The sequence below is a fragment of the Gobio gobio genome, assembly GCF_949357685.1.
Source record: "Gobio gobio genome assembly, chromosome: 2".
NCBI classification, from domain to species: Eukaryota; Metazoa; Chordata; class Actinopteri; order Cypriniformes; family Gobionidae; genus Gobio; species Gobio gobio.
In genome coordinates this window covers 25,868,314-25,886,533 of record NC_137098.1, presented here as the reverse complement: position 1 = coordinate 25,886,533, position 18,220 = coordinate 25,868,314, and the positions used below count along the sequence as shown (strand labels likewise).

Sequence of the window (18,220 nt, the reverse complement as noted above, 5' to 3'; positions counted from 1 at the left end):
TTTAACATTTTTGCTTAAAATTGTCTTCAAATGTCTTCACTCATTTTTTCAGTTGGTCTGCTGCTAGCTTCCTTGTTTGCTTCTGTTGCGCTTGTTATTATTATTATTATTATATGCAAATATTTCCTAAATATACATGCATGTTTGTGTAATTATATATATATGCATAATAATTATACACAGTACACACACATATATTGTAAACACAAACTTTTATTTTAGATGCGATACATTTTTCCCCTGCGTTAATTTTAATACAATATAAATACATTCGAATATAAATAGTATTTTTTTGGAGTATCGAGTCAGAACCAATTATACTTGCGATACTGATGAGATGATTGATCCTCACATAAAAAATATTAATACCAAATGTTTTAACTGGTAATTTATTACTTATTGTCAAAATGAATGCACAAAATAAAAATAAAAACTTGCAGTTAGCGCCACAATGACTCTTTAAATTACTGATACTGTGTTTTTATCATAATATTATGTAAAATAACTGCTACAATGCTGCAAAGCATATTATTGACTAACCTAAACACAATGGACACACACAGAGCGCCCCCGCCCCACCTGCCTGTGTTCACACCGTGCAAGATGAGTCAAGTCACTTTTATTTGAAGAACATGAAGAAACTGCAAATATGAATCTATAGTCATGGTACAATACAGATTGTCTTAAAGCATCTTTTACAGTGATAACAGGAAAATAATGCATTTCGACTGCTGTTCAGCTGAAGTCAAGTCATTGTTGATTTTAGTTCCGTTGTAAGATCATCAATATCATCAATCTATAAAGCAGGTCTACAAAAAAATTATCCAGTTCCTTTTGCTTGAAGATCGGATTCACCACGCCAGTATGGAACCAAAGCTGGCCATAGGGGTCTGTGCGGAGGACTTGTCTGGTTCTCGTGGTCTTTGCTAAGGAAATGTGCAGATGGCTGTCATGTAGATTTACATATGTGCATTTTAAGATGTTCTGAAGGCCAAAATATTTGATAACAATAGCTTGAAAACCATGTCAGTGGGCAGATATTACTTTTTTAAAAAGTAAGTCAGTGAAGAAATTAAATCTGGGTAACTGATATTTATGTTTTATGAATCATTTTCGTAGACACATTAATTTACTGAAGGCTACCAGGAAAGGTAACTACGTTTATTAAATTAATTCACAATATTCACACATTACTAATCTTATGCCCAATACAGGCTGAAAAAAGCTGAGATTTTATTTATTCTGTCATTTGAAAATATCTGTCAAACTAAATATGAAATGTTTAGTTTAGCTACATATCTCACACTTGACGTCGAGTCGTGCTGCTAAAATTCGCGCTAATCAGCAGCTTCTGTGTGAACATAAAGCCCGCCTACTCTGATTTGATTGGTTTTCTCAAATATTTTGACATTGACGAGCGGTGACAGACCAATGAGGCTCAGATCAACGCACATACCTCTGCTTCTGATGTGCGCTCTGCTCGACGCTGCTGCGGATTGAAGAACACGCTGATTAAAAGATGGGACGAAGCCAAAGCCTGCCACCAGTTTACTATGTTTTAAAGGTTAATCACATTTTTTTGAAGCCCCCCTAAAAAGGCCTAGTGATTTAGACCAACTAAAATCAGTAGCCTATCTTAGTTTCTTATAGTTCTTTTTGTGTGCGTCTCTCTCCAACACACACGTTCGTGTTCTTGATCATATTTTGCTTTGGGGTAAAAATAACTTTGAAATACCTTCGCAGCGTTATACGGTTATTGAACATCCCAACGCCGTTTAGATGATTCACCTATGTGAATATGTGCTGCGCAATTATTTAAAAAAAAAACACACAACAAATATGACATTTTAAAGAGAAAGCGTCTGAACTGATCATATCAATGTGGATACGTTTGCACCAGCTCTGCGATTCAGCACTCTAGACAAGTCATGTTTATTTATACCACTTTATATAATATAGCATAGCCTTGCTTTAAAGACACACATATAATAGCTATCTTATAGGCCTATTGTAATTAAAACATGTATTCAAGAAATTTATTAAAAACGGAAAGACTCAGCCTATCATTTCAGCTTTACTCAAAGGCCACGGAAACAGACAAGAGGTTTCATTACGCACGTCAATCCATTCCCAACGTTCTTGGTTTCCTTCTTATTTATTAAATAGCCTATACAGGCAATTGTTTGATGAAACTGATGAAAATTAAAATACAATTTATACAAAACAAAACTTAACTTTTTTGTTAAGACTCTTAACACTTTAAAGAAAGGCTTTCTACAAATAAAAACTTAATATATTGGTCAAAATCATGTCTGACACATGTCTCCCGACATATTGTGCATCTTACTCATGCTGTTCACTTTTCATAATCAAGTAGGGCCTAAATCAACATTAAAATAATGAAAAATAATAATAAAAAATTATATTATAAAAAATGTATATTATGGGCTACTATTTAAACATAAATATGAAACTAAATAGACATACGTTTTCTTTAACCCTCTGGCCAACGAACGAGTTCTGATGGGTTTTTTCCTCACAAGTCAGACAGCGGATATAACTCGCAATACTCCGTCATTTTTGGCCATACAGATAAATGTGAGACATAATTATAAACTATTATTTGTCCACTTTTATTAGTGTACACTCCCAATAACAACAAATCTTTGTGCTTTTGTTCACTGTAAAAAAAATTCAGGTCTCCATTTGAAAACTTTCTAGTGACCCTAACCCTAACCCTAACCCTAATCAAAATTTTTTAGTTGGCCAAATTGAATTTCTGTGAATTGATGCAATTTAATTCAATTAAAATTCAAGAAATTCAATTTGGCCAACTAAACAATTTTGATGTGATCGGTCACTAGAAAATTTTCAACTGAAGACCTGATTTTTTTTTACAGTGTAAAATAAATAAAAACGCTGCGCTTAATAAACATGAAACATACGTCTAAAGAAAGCTTGAAATTGCTTCTTTTAAATAAAACAATTCACATTTTAGAGTGAATTGTGGAGCACGCTGGCATAGAGCGGAATATCTCGTGGAGCGCCACGCCACTCTGCTTCGCTCACATGCTCTGATGAAAAGGTGGTCAGTAAGCGCATTGGTAGAACGCTGTGTGATTTTCGACTCTGAAACTAGTGTATTTCATTTGAAATGTGAGTGTCACAATATCCTGCGGAGTCACTTCGTCACCAGGGAAGTTATGGGAAGTGTTACCCATTCTGGTTGACCTAATTTATGCAGCCTAACAATCCTTTAATGGCCAGGTTAGCAAGTAAAGAAGATAAAGTAAAGAAGTAAAGAAGGGAGAGAGGCTGACAACTCCACAAGCATGGGAAAAAATTACAATTTAACAGAGTTGATTATTTCCCCCATTTGGTCTGTATATCTTTCTAGTTATCTGGCTAGTTTTTACAATCCACCCTAGTTTCTTGAAAATGTTCTCTAAATGGCACAATGTTTCATGCCTCAACTTTGTTATTTTGTATTCTCTGATGGATTTTCTGACCTGTACTAAAACAACATTGCATTATCTTGTATGTTTTCACCCAATCTAATTTGTTTTTAAATGCCCAGACACTCAAAAGTACATACTCTCTGTGATAAAGAGAAATGTCTAAGACCCGGTCTGGCCACAATGCTAGCATTATTTTATAAATGAGCTGCTGCTTTGGTTTGCAGTGATACAAGATAATTTCCTTTTAAGAGGCAATCAGGGAGGAACAGAAGAGCACTTTAAGCCCCAGTGCCAAATACCACAACCTGTGTCTGAGCTTTGCATTCAATTAGCATGTTTGTGTCTGTCACAAGGGAACAAGGTATGTTCTTCATGACTTTATACAGCATGATCAGAATCATATCAGAATAGCCCACATAGTAGATGTTCATAAACCATTTTGGATTAATAAAGCTGTAAAATCATAACAACTGAAGACATGAAGTGGTATTACAAAAACCAGCTTCAGTAATTTTTTCATATGCTACTGACCCATGACATTCACTCAGGTTTGACATTGGATATGTATTTTAGCCTATAGCCGTTGTGTCTATCGATTATAATGGGGAAAACTTAAATGAAACAACTCAATTTTGTTAGATGTGGTTCTATTTAAATAAAAAAGCTCAAAGCCCATTGCTCAGAACACATTTCATTGTGCAGTGCTTCTCGGACAACTGCTTTTGGTTACCTCATGATGTGAAACTTCCCATAATTATTTTCATGCAGGCAATGGGTTTTGCAACAGAGATTTAGAAAATCTGCATGAATGTCAAATACTTTTTATTGCAGTTGTTCATTGTTACTGTTTGAATGGGTATATAATTTTAGGGCCTTGGGTAATTCCTGGCATCCATGGGAACTAACAGTTGGAAGATTCTTATATGAGTAACATTGCCCTGACTTCTGCAATGCTCTCAACATACAAAGTCTATGTTATTTTACTGAAGGAAAAACCTATTCTCTTCTCTTTTATTTCAAAATTCCTGCTTGGGAAAGTGTGCTTACTTTTTACACATCCTCTTACAGCATTTTGGAAATTGGAAGTTATGGGAATGGTGCATAAAGGGTCAAAGTCATTCAATACTACCACTGGACTAGGATTGTATTTTTGTATGGTCGTTTCAGGAACACCAATGGCACTCAACTTTGCTGCAAACATTTCCCTAAATGTCATTTGTGTGGAAATATTTCAAAATCTGTAAACATGACATTAACACAGGCCAGAGATGGGGCACGTTGAATACGGACGCAAAGAGAGGACAGATGCCATGGCAGAGAAGAAAATGTACCAGGCAGCTAACTGTTCGTGAAGCTTGAAATATTGGAAGAAAAATAAAAATATTGAGTTGGGGGTGGGGGATTATATGAATGTATCTCTAAAGGGAACTGAGTATATTCAGAAAAGTTTCGATTGCATTTTCTTTTCCTCTTACATCTGGATAATGGCTATTTAAGTTGTGTTTATAAGTGCATCTCTGCTTTGTGTACAGCAGTAATGAAAGGAACGCTAACGCTGCTGTTCAATAAGCGCCACCTACTGTTAGAGAGTGAATTAGCATTTTCATTCAGTCTGTCTGCTGTTTTTGTTTTCTGCAGTTATGTTTTATGTAGCATCATTTCACAAAGTTAAAGTTAAAGACCATTCTGTTTTGCTTTAAATCTTGAAATTATACAATCTAATAACTCATACCTAAATATAGCATCTTTGTTTGGATTGTGATTAAAGAAAAAAAATGGCCATCAGAATCCCTAAACAGGATAAAATCCAGAAGATTTCTTGCTGCTGTAAAGTCAGCAAATCTCAGATACGAGACTCATTGGGAAAGATTAAATAAAAAATATTTTAATAAAAGGACAAAGTTTAGAATCAATGCCAATAATATTTGCATCTGGATCACAAAGGTCCAAAATTAATTATGGACCCGTTTTACCCGTTTGGTATTACACCAAATACAGGTTTGAAGGTCATCCACCCTAGCTCTCTTCCCAAGCTTATAGTGATTGAGAGGTTTATTGAGATGTTCAGTCAATAAATTGGAAAATATTATATCCAATCCATTCAAACTGAAAATAGGATGATGTGTTCCACAAGCCCACAGATCTCAACTATAATAGCATGAACCTGAAGAAAATCCTTTTAGCACATTAATGTATTCAGCTGACCACTATTATATAATGGAGATGACTGAGTGTGCCCATGTCTTGAGTGTGGAGCATCCATCCATCCATCCATCATCTTCCGCTTATCCGGGGCCGGGTCGCGGGGGCAACAGTCTAAGCAGAGACTCCCAGACTTCCCTCTCCCTAGCCACTTCCTCCAGCTCTTCCGGGGGAACCCCGAGACGTTCCCAGGCCAGCCGGGAGACATAGTCCCTCCAGCGTGTCCTAGGTCTTCCCCGGGGCCTCCTCCCGGTGGGACGTGCCTGGAACACCTCCCTGGGAAGGCGTCCAGGAGGCATCCGAAATAGATGCCCGAACCACCTCAGCTGGCTCCTCTCGATGTGGAGGAGCAGCGGCTCTACTCTGAGTTCCTCCCGAGTGACTGAGCTCCTCACCCTAACTCTCTCTAAGGGAGCGCCCAGCCACCCTACGGAGAAAGCTAATTTCGGCCGCCTGTATCCGGGATCTTGTCCTTTCGGTCATGACCCACAGCTCATGACAATAGGTGAGAGTAGGAACGTAGATTGACCGGTAAATCGAGAGCTTTGCCTTGCAGCTCAGTTCCTTCTTCACCACAACAGACCGGTACATTGACCGCATTACTGCAGAAGCTGCACCGATCCGTCTGTCAATCTCCCGTTCCATCCTTCCCTCACTCGTGAACAAGACCCCAAGATACCTGAACTCCTCCACTTGAGGCAGGAACTCTCCACCCACCTGAAGCGGGCAAGCCACCCTTTTCTGACTGAGAACCATGGCCTCGGACTTGGAGGTGCTGATTCTCATCCAAGCCGCTTCACACTCGGCCGCAAACCGTCCCAGTGCACGCTGAAGGTCCTGGCTCGAGGAGGCCAACACGACAACATCATCCGCAAAAAGCAGTGACGAAATCGCGTGGTCCCCAAACCGGACACTCTCCGGCCCTTGGCTGCACCTAGAAATTCTGTCCATAAAAATTATGAACAGAACCGGTGACAAAGGGCAGCCCTGCCGGAGTCCAACATGCACCGGGAACAAGTCTGACTTACTGCCGACAATGCGGACCAAGCTCCTGCTCTGGTCGTACAGGGACCGAACAGCCCTAAGCAGGGGGCTGCCGACCCCATACTCCCAGAGCACCCTCCACAGGATGCCATGAGGAACACAGTCGAATGCCTTCTCCAAATCCACAAAACACATGTGGACTGGTTGGGCAAACTCCCATGAACCCCCCAGCACCCTGGAAAGGGTATAGAGCTGGTCCAGTGTTCCACGACCGGGACGAAAACCACACTGTTCCTCCTGAATCCGAGGTTCCACTATCGGCCAAATTCTCCTCTCCAGTACCCTGGCATAGACTTTCCCGGGGAGGCTGAGAAGTGTGATCCCCCTATAGTTGGAACACACTCTCCGGTCCCCCTTCTTGAAAAGAGGGACCACCACCCCGGTCTGCCAGTCCAGAGGTACTGTACCTCTGGAGTGTGGAGCAAATAAGACAAATTCAAATAAACTCTTTTGCTCAATTTGTGTAAAAATGTGATGATAAACCAAATAGGCTTCTAGATGTTACAATGGTAAATTGCATTCTTCTTGTACCTGTATCTAGATCTGATCTGAAATTAAATCCCAACAAAATACTGAATAATGATAAATAGCTTTTTGTTTTTTTTTGTCTGAAAATGTTGTCTTATTTACCTACCATTGCTTCAGCACAGCTGAAACTGTTGTGAATCCCTAATACTTTGCTATTTACCAAAGTATTTTCTACCCATTTGTTATGAATAAGTTGAGGATAATTGGAGAGAAGGAAATCAGGACACTGAGAGTTAATACAGACCATGTACAATACCAATACAGCTTAAAAAGATTATCTTAAATAATCACCCATCTTAAATGTAACATTTGCATATATGTTCACTAAAAACATTTTATGTCATTAATTTTCCATGATTGATCCTTTGGTTGTATTGAGTCAGTTGTCACGCCAATGAGGGGGGTTTTGTTTGTGTTCTTCTCTCTGTCATTAATATAGTTACTGCTTCCAAACCACACAGCGTTAGCTTTGCCGAATCTCCCATTTCAAAGCCCTAATTAGCTTGGGTTAAAAATGCTCATTTGTCACTTCCAGTCTTCGTGCTGCTTGTGTTTAGGTTTGTGTGCGTTATTGTATAGGAGTCACTACTGTCAGCTGCATATGCTTTGTTTGTATAGTATTGAACATATGTTTTGTGTCAGATTTAAAAAAAAAAAAAATACAAATACAAAAAATACAAAAATACACAATTAATATGTGTCCCTGGACCACAAAACCAGTCATAAGTCGCACAGGTATATTTGTGGCAGAAGCCAACAATACATTGTATGGGTCAAAATTATCAATATTTCTTTTATGCCAAAAATCATTAGGATATAAAGTAAAGGTCATGTTCCATGAAGATATTTAGTAAATGTCCTACCGTAAATATATCAAAAATGTATTATTATTATTAGTAGTAAAATGCATTGCTAAGGACTTCAAGCTGCAGTAGGGAGTTTTTAGAAAACGTTGACTTAGCCTGAAAATTTTAACAAGCACAACTCACAGGTCACTCCCCCATGCTCTCTGCTGCGCTACAGCCCTCCCTCCACAGCTCCTCCCCCATCACAACGGAGCCTGCCGTGAACGCTAGTTAGCAAGCAGGGCCACCGATGACGGCGGATAAACAGTTATGGCACATTCCCTGGTACGGACGAAACATCAACAATATGATTTACATTGACTATGGCCTGCCCATACTTTGACTACAAACTTGGCCCTCAAAACATTACGTATTTTGCAATACATGTAATGTAACTATATGACGTTGCACTATTTCTATAAGTAATAAATAGCTAGTAAGATAATATAACGGTAACTAACGTTACAGTATGCAAGTAATTATTCTATCAATATGTAATGCTAAATAAGGTTTGCTAGTACATTATTTCAGCAACATGACAAGCCAATGAATTAGTAGGTTTCAATAGTTGCTTTGCACAGTGCGTGACATTTTATCTGTATGTTATGCGGCTAGAGTTTTGACACTGAGTCAATGGGCTCCGACGAGGAATTCACACCCACAGCGACTTCGAGTAGTCAACGGGCGGAGAGAAGAGGAATCCATGGTGTACTTACTTGTCAAGAAAAATTTGGCTAACTCTGCATCGGTTTTTAGTCCTTTCAGGACACGTAGCCTAGCTCCCTCCACCTCGGAAAAGCCGCTCCGATATTTACCTCGTTTTATTTCGGGCTCGATCTAATTCTTTTTTTTGTCTTTTTTATCATCGTCATCTGTCTCTTTCCGTTTACCCGTCTTTATTTTATGAGCAAGTGCCACTCGAGGTATCAGTTTGGATTGTTTGTCTGCCATAAGCAAAGCTGCGGCACACTGGTAATCTTGAATTTGAACGCCTGTATGCGCTCGCGCTGTGCATGAGAGGGGTATGATCAGCGCGCACACGAGCTTGATTGACACTGCTAAGACACTCCTCCGATGCTCTGATTGGTTGTTTCTTACCGGGAGCGGTGTATTTCTGCAAATGGCAATAGGACCATTGGGAGGAGCCAGAGGAGCTTGATTTTTTCACAGATTATCTGTCTCATATTCTACTGTCAGGACATAATGACAGGTTTAACAAATATGTAAAAAATATATTTTTACAAAAAGTACCAACTGCAGCTTTCATTTGGACAACTTTAAAGGCGATTTCCTCAATATTTATATTTTTTTGCACCCTCAGAATCCAGATTTTCAAATAGTTGTATCTCGACCAAATATTGTCCTCAGTGCCGCCGGTCCCACTATGCGCATTACGCGCTGCGCGGATGGCACCAACTGCTCAGGGGGGCACCACAAGAAAGGGCTCTCTCTGACCCAAGCTCAGCTCAGCTCAGCTCTACAAAATTGGCGAACGTTGCCACCGCAGGCATCATAAAGTGATCGCGCTTAGGGTATCAAAACGGTCAGCGGCGGGACTGATTGTCCTATCCTAACAAACCATACATCAATGGAAATCTTATTTTATTCAGCTGACATATGATGAATTTCAAACAATTGTGTGGTCCAGGGTCACATATGTGGGTGGAATTTTATGGATGTCAGCCATTGTATAATTTTTGCTAAACAAACAATCGTACATCTTTTAAAGGATTTCAGTATGAAATATAAAACTGACAACAGGTCCTTCTAAATCTGAATCTAAATCTGGTGCATTGACAATATCTGTAATTTTATCCTCACCTAATGCACATTTTGTTATTTTTATTAGATAATAATCAAGCTGTATAGAAATATGTCCCATCTACATATTAGGGCTGGGTGATAATTTGGGTAATATATTTTAATCAATCTTCATTTTGATTAAACGATGTTGATTCTCAACTTCCAAATTCGATCTTTTAGTCTTTGCTGTTTTATATTAACTTTGCTAAACATTATTTTTAGTGCTCCTGCTTTCCAGTAATCACAAAAAGTTTTGTAACTTTTATATGAAACAGTGTCGGCTTTCAAATTCTTTAAATTTTATCTTGAAATTCAAACAATAAATGCCAATTTGATCCTCTTTAATGTGTCATAACAGATCACTGTAGCTGCCTTAGTTCAAGCAGCATCATGGAGTGCCTTAGATCTTATTGTAGCTGTTGTGAGATCAGTTGGCTGCTTCATCTTTCAACAAATGTTTCTTTGCAAATTCTCCATTACACTGTGCATCATTTACAAAACAATCTACAGTCAAATTCTCTGAACAAACATATTCCTCTCACACGATCTGAGATGCCAATAAAAATAACCATTCCAATTAGGGATGTTAAAGGTCCCATGGCATGAAATTTTCATTTTATGAGGTTTTTTAACATTAATATGAGTTCCCCTATGCCTGTATATGGTCCCCAAGTGGCTAGAAATTTTGATTGGTGTAAACCGAGAAAACCTGGGTGTCCTGCTCTGCCTTTGAGAAAATGAGAGCTCAGATGAGCCGATCTGGAATCTTCCCTATATGCCGTCATACAGGGAATGGTTACCTCCCCTTCCTCTGCTTTGCCCGCCCAGAGAATTTGGAGAAAATTGATTCCGTTTATCAGTAACGATAAATAACGTGCAAAGAGCTTCAGTTTACCGTTGTAACTCTGACTGGGACTGTCATATTACAAAATATTACAATTAATGAAAACACTTTGGTAACACTTTACTTGAAGGGGTGTGCATAAGACTGACATGACACCTTCATAATCATGACATGGTACATGTCATGAATATGAAGGAGTTTGTATGCATGTTTATGACATCTGTCATTAAGTGTCATTCGCTCAATTATGTCATTTTTAATGCAAAGATGACATTATTTGAGATGTCTTTGTTATGACAACTTGACATAAACCAATACTTCAAAACCTGTCAGTGTCTTTGTCATGACAACTTGACAATACCAAGACAACATAACCTGTCATAAATCTTTTTTTCAGTGGTACAAGTTGAATTTGTCATTAAAATGTCATTAAGTGTTAATACTCAGTTTTTCAGTTCATGTTTTTAAAAAAAAGTTTCCTAAAGAGTTAATTACAGCATCCCACACATTTATATTTTCTTGAAATGCTTTTTTACATCATGGATAAGTCTAGCTAAGACACCATCATAATGGTGTACACCTAACCAGTGGAGCCACCATATCATTTTGAGGTGAGTTTTCACTGTTATAAAATAATTTGACAGAGTATTGACACTTAATGACATTTTAAGGACAAATTCAACTTGTACCACTGTAGTTTAGGTCAAGAAAAATATTCATGACACTTAGTTTGGAAAATATTTAATATTTTATTACTTAAGTTTGATAATTAATCTGCTATGTCATGTTTATGACAGTTCATGTTGTCTTGGTAATGTCAAGTTGTCATGACAAAGACACTTTAACAGGTTATGATGTATTTGTTTATGTCAAGTTGTCATAACTAAGACATCTCAAATAATGCCATCTTTGTATTAAAAATGGCATAATTGAGCGAATGACACTTAATGACACTTGTCATGAACATGCATAAAAATTCCTTCATATTCATGACATGTGTTATGACATGATTATGACGGTGTCATGTCAGTCTTATGCACACCCCTTCAAGTAAAGTGTTACCAACACTTTTTTAATAAATCGTGAATTAATTGGGTTTAGTTTGCCGTTTTCAGCGCGTTTTTCCAGGAAGAGCGCTTCATTCTGAATAACAGATCTGACACATTCTGAATAACAGATCTGAGGCAGCGTTGGTGACATTTTGTATTGTTAATTTAATTAAATGATCAATTACATTGACTCATTTTACAATCCTACTAGCCCTTTATATAAATTAAAAACCCTTCTCATTCATTTGGTGAGGAACATGGCGTTTTGAGCAGCATTTGCCCGCCCTGTCATGTTTGTGGCTATAAGCCACTGCTGTAGACGCATATTGCAGTATTTAGGTTAACGATTAATCAATTAATTAATTGATCGTTAATTTAAATGACGATCGATCATGGGAATTTCTGTAAATGTACATCCCTAAATTAATTTCAAGAAAAAAAGTCATGACCATTTTAACATGTTAGTGATGTCTCATTTATTACATATTTGAGTAAATCTGTTATGAAAACAAGTTATGACAGCCACCATTTAAATGTTTATATTTCATCAACAAATTGGAGTAGAAACGTAATTGTATTATTATAAAAATGTGCAATTTAAATCCACACCACTCTTTCATAACAGTTAAATACATGATTGGAAGAGATCCTTGACTTGTGAGACCACAAGAAGTCTGAGTAACAAGAAAACCTTAAACAGATACTGAATTACATTGTATTTAACTAAAATATGCAATTTTCTGACCACCCTTACCTTTTAAGCATATCAGTAATGAAATGAATGTGCTTTCTATCTCTTTTCCTTCCAGCTGTCCCGTTTCCCCCAAGCCACCGACTGACTGTGAAGGAGGTGTTTGACAGTGAGTGCAAACCCAAAGTAGATGTCCTGAAGGCCCACCTCACCAAAGAGGGGCGCGTGGAGGAGAGTGTGGCACTGCGATTAATTGGTGATGGAGCTGCAATTCTCCGTTCTGAGAAGAACCTCCTGGACATAGAGGCCCCAGTGACAGGTGAGTGATTCTCCTTCTGTGACATCAGTGAAGACTCTAGAAGAGATCCATTTCAACTCATTTGAGTTTTATTGAAAATGTTTAAATTTAAAGGATTTTTGGAGAAAAAAAAATTCCTACATATATATTTATATAAATATAGTATATATATATATATATATATATATATATATGTTGTAGTACAGTAGATAGTACACAGTATGACAATTTTAAATACAGAAAATGCGCACTAAATGTCATGACAACAGCACATCATAGAGATGCAGTTAGATTCCTGTCTAAATATACCTCTGCTCAGGTGACATCTGCTTTAGATTTCTGCAATTATTTTTTATTTGTTCACATGTGTATTTATTAGTGCTGTCAATTAATTATTTTTTTAAATATATATTTTAAATATTTTTATATTGTATTATTTCACTGTTACTCTCCAAATTAAGGGGATAGTTCACCCAAAAATGAAAATTCTGTCATCATTTACTCACCCTCAAGTTGTTCCAAACCTGTATGAGTTTCTTTTTTCTGCTGAACACAAAAGAAGATATTTGGAAGAATGATTGTAACAAAGCAGATAGAGCAACCATAGACTACCATAGTATTTTTTTCCCCTACTATGGTAGTCAATGATTGCTCTATCTGCTTGGTTTCAAACATTCTTCAAAATATCATCTTTTGTGTTCAGCAGAACAAAGAAACTCATACCGGTTCGGAACAACTTGAGGGTGAGTAAATGATGACAGAATTTCCATTTTTGGGTGAACTATACTTTAATGTAGAAACAACTTAAGGACAGTATTTTTAATATATTTGTTGTAATGGCTTCTTTTTATTAATGAAGACCAGTATCACTGGTACTAATACTGCTACTGATGTCTCTATGAAATTGATTTCTTGAAATATTAATGATAGAAGACATTCAACATTACAGTATAATTGAAAACTTTATAAATGTCAACATTTATTAAAACGTTGGCCCCACTTTATTTTAGGTGGCCTTAACTACTATGTACTTACATCAAAAAATAAGTACAATGTACTTATTGTGTTCATATTGTATTGCAAAACACTTTTGCTGATATTGAGGTGGGATACGGGTAAAGTTAGGGACAGGTGTGGCGGTATGGGTAAGTTTAAGGGTAGGGTTAGGTGTAAGGGAAGTGTCAACAGTGTAATTACAAATGTAACTACAGAAATTAATTACAGATGTAATTACATGCAGGTATTTTTAAAAATGTAAGTACAATGTAAAAACATGTATGTACACAATTGTGCATTGTATCAAATAATTAATTAAAATGTTAGTACATAGCAGTTAAGGCCACCTAATATAAAGTGGGTCCAAAACTTTTAATGTATGTAAACTTTTTTTTTTTTTTACATAAACCCATTATAATAAATGTCATATTTCAACCCTCTACAATGCGAGTAAAACTCTCGCATATGCGAGTAAATCGTCACTCTGGGCGATTAAATAATATCTATCATTAGCCATTAGCTAATCAATTCTCAGATTTTACTCGCCAGTGTGTGTTAGATGCTAAGAATAAGTTTAGTATAAATATATTTTTACTCGCTGAACACTCTGAATGAGCGCTTGAGAGTTTCGCTCTCGTCAAGCGATCTGACGTACCGTAAACTCTAGTGTGAAGAACTCCATCGCTTTGCAGAGCACGTTTCTCACACACACACACACACACACACACACACACACGCACACAAGAGTCTTATATACCACGCAAAATTGACGCGCTACATGTTAACAATATTCTTTGTTGTATTTTCCTGTCAAAATAAGTTCATTTGGAATTTTGTTTTTTGTTGTCAACTTGATTAATATTCATGAACCCAGCAGCTCATCAATCCTTAGTGCGTTGTATATTGTTATTAGTATTATTATTATTATCTTTTAATAATATAATATAATAACTATTATCTATTTTTTTTTTACAGAAACACCAACAATATCTTCAGCACCACCACCAATCCAAAGTTCAGTTAAATGACAATATATATATAAAGTATAATATAATATAATAAAGTATATCAGTCTTCTTACCTGTCTAACTGTCTATATTTCTAAGGAAATATACAGCAACTGGTTTTTTAGGCTGCTGTGACTTTAAGATATGCCACTGCCGAACATTATGCGGATCTGACACGCTGTCACATGTAGGGTTGGGAACCGAGAACCGGTTCTTATGCAGAACCGAAACTGATTTTTGAAAAATACCAGAACCGCGCGAAATTCCTAAGTTTCGGTTCCGAAAACGGTTCTGGTGCAATGTGTGTGCGAAGCGCTGGAAGCGTATCCTTTCATAGCGAGTGACAGCCAGTGTTGCCAACTCCGTGATTTTCCCGCTTTCCCGTTTTCCACTGTTGCCGCGGGCTGTGTTTCATGTCCGCGGGTTGAAACGATTGTGCAATTGTGCGGGTTTTGTTGTGAAAACCTGGCAACCCTGGCTCACCTCATCATGAATATTAATTACGTTGCCTGCCGCTTCCAGGAGGGCAACGCAGTTCAGCACTTAAAGCCCTCGCGCTACACATTTACGGTTTTGCGTCAGATATTTTCTCGTTGACCACCAGCATAGCGAAGAGAAAGTCACAAGTATGGATTCATTTCCAAAGAATGAATGATAATGAAGCAAAATGTAACACGTGAAAAGTTAATAACATGCAAAGGAGCCTGCACTAGCAATTTGACAAAACATTTGCTACAGCACAGAGTGCCACAGGGCTTATACCAGATTTATAGTGAAAGGCCTATATATATATATATATATATATATATATATATATATATATATATATATATATATATATATATATATATATATATATATATATATATATATATATTTGTCAACCGTTGAGTCACCATGGTTTAGGTAAGCGTTTAGGCACAATTAGGCTACCTTTGTAATGCTGAATTGCAATTTATTATTTACAAGTTCACTGAATAACTGAATTACTATTAAATTAATATATAACTAATTAATAAATATAACTAATAAATATAATTTATAACTTGGTTTTATTCAGAGACAGAGAGATAAAATGTAATAAGACAATTTCAGAGGTGTTCATTTGAAAAAAAATGTGTTGCAAGAATGGCTTAATTAATACTGTAATATATGTACAGTACAGGACTTTTTTGACATTTCCAACCTGTAAATAAATTTTAGAGCAAGTAATAAACACAAAATGGATTGTTTGAGTTGCGTATTGTGCCTTTTTCCTTTACCACTATTTGTTTAATAATTTTAATGGAACCGGAATCGGAACCGGAATCGTTAGGCGGAACCGGAACCGGAACCGGAACCGGAAAATTTCTCACGATTCCCAACCCTAGTCACATGCATGCCACTCGTTTTCTCACAACTCTTTAAGTTTAGGCATTTAGGACGTTATTTGACTCATTTAAGACTGGTCTTATGAGAATACTCGACAAAACGGGCATTTTGGCATAATTGTGTGTGTTATTGTTCGTTCAAGCGCGAAATAGAACTCGATTCTGGCGTGCATTCTTTTTTGATTTGTCGTGCTTTAAAAGGTTTACAGTGGTTTAAAAGCATTGGCATGAATAAGAGCGTGAACATATAATGTAACACTAGCCCAAGGATGACAGAAAAAATGGATGCTGCGTTAATTGCGCTAAATATTTTAATGTTAAACTGAAAAAATGAATCACGTGTTACTGCACTAATTTTGACAACACTAGTATTAATATTGTTCTAAATCATGACATATATGTCAACATACCTACGTATTGTATCATGAAATAGACAGTGATACTTAGCCCTAAAGTAACTGTTGTGTAGATGTTATGAATTTGTGGTAACGCTTTAGATTACGGCCCGGAAAGTACTGCCTAAGTAAAGAGAATTTACAGCATAATTTTCGGTAATTATAGTGTAACTATAAAGTAAGTATGTGTAGCTATAAGGGAACAATATGTAATATTGGGGGAATAAAGGGGTAACTATCAGGAAAATTAACACATTTATACTGTAAGTATTTTTTAATTAAGGGGTAATTATCCATGTAGTTACAGGGTAAGTATGAATCTGCGGGTTGTAAATTAAAGTGGTGTTTATTCCCCTCTTGTTTCGTGTAGTTACAGTATGAATCTGCGGGCTGTAAATTAAAGTGGTTCTTGTTCCCCTCTTGTTTCATGTAGTTACAGGGTAAGTACAATAAAAACACGTACACAATCTGATATCACTCGGAAACCTTTATTTAAAAAACAAGTTTTTTAAAACAGATTTACAACATTTATTCGTTTCTCTTGCTTGGATCTATCCTCGTCTAGTTCCTCTACTTTTTCGTCCTTGCCACAGATGAATCTTAAGAAGGATGTCTCTAGCTATTCTGTATTATGTATCAGCTACACGGAAAATACAGTTCACGCAGAAATGTTCTTACCGTTTACTCGTCTTTCACCCTCATGCCATCCGAGATGTACATACAACTTTATTTCTTCATATGAACACAGAAAAATAAATAATCTCTGCTAAGGAAAACTCATTTGGGTTCCTAAAAGTTCAAGCATCAAACAGCACATACAGCAATAACTACAGTAATCCATACGACCCCAATGGATGAATCAATGTCTTCTGAAGTGAAACGATAAGTGTTTGTAAGAAAAATAACAATATTTAAAAAAAATTAAACTGTAGACTATCGCTTCCGACCAGCAGTTCTCACGTATGTTTCAGATTAAACGTGCGAGAGAAAGCTATATGAAAGCTTGAAGCTTCTTTACTCATGCACGCGCTGGTAACAGCTGATCGGAGGCGAAACGATTAGTAAATTATGAGAGCATTTATTGGTGTACTTTTTATTTTTATAAATAATAATACAAATTAAAGCTGCAAGCAGCATTTAGCGGGGTTCAAGCCTTTAAGGCCTTTAAGCACACAAGCATCAAAATACATTAAGTTTTATTTAGCAAGATTTTAAACACTGAAATAATAGATGGAAAACTCAAATTACAGACAATATAGGCAATTTACCATAGGAAACATATGGTTTTTAACAGTTATAGCGCCACCTATGGTCCGATCTCTATAAAGCTTTGTATGCTTGTTAAGGATCTAATGTCACACATGCCCACCAATTTTCCTGAAGTTTTGAGTTTTCCTTTAAGATTTATAGGCTATTGAGTGTGTTTTGCTATGTCCCTCTTCTAAATCACCCTGCTATAGCCATTCAAATGCAAAAGTTCAACTTTTTTTTATAATTAATGATCTAGAGAGTCCAGAGAATTGTCCTAGACTGGTTTGGGTCCGATCGGGCAAAAAACCAGGAACTAGTTTGCAAAAGTAGGTTTTTAACATAATCACAAATATTTAATGAACAATTTGATTGACAGCAATGGTTCTAGAGGCAAAGTTGTTCAATATGAGGAGATCTATCAAATGATATGCATATTTTG

At 36.8% G+C, this 18,220-nt stretch overlaps 1 protein-coding gene across 10 annotated transcripts in view; it reads left to right on the top strand.

Moving 5' to 3' along the window:
• The window catches only part of LOC307122574 (protein phosphatase 3 catalytic subunit alpha), a 387,852-nt gene that overhangs the window by 177,346 nt on the left and 192,286 nt on the right, over positions 1-18,220 (top strand). For all 10 annotated transcript variants that reach the window (XR_013816062.1, XR_013816063.1, XM_079810631.1 and 7 more), the window contains one exon: positions 12,583-12,783. Coding sequence is in view for 7 of the 10 variants with exons in the window: in XM_079810631.1 (XP_079666757.1) it covers positions 12,583-12,783 (201 nt within the window). In the remaining 3 variants the exon portion in view is untranslated. The remainder of the gene's footprint in view (positions 1-12,582; positions 12,784-18,220) is intronic.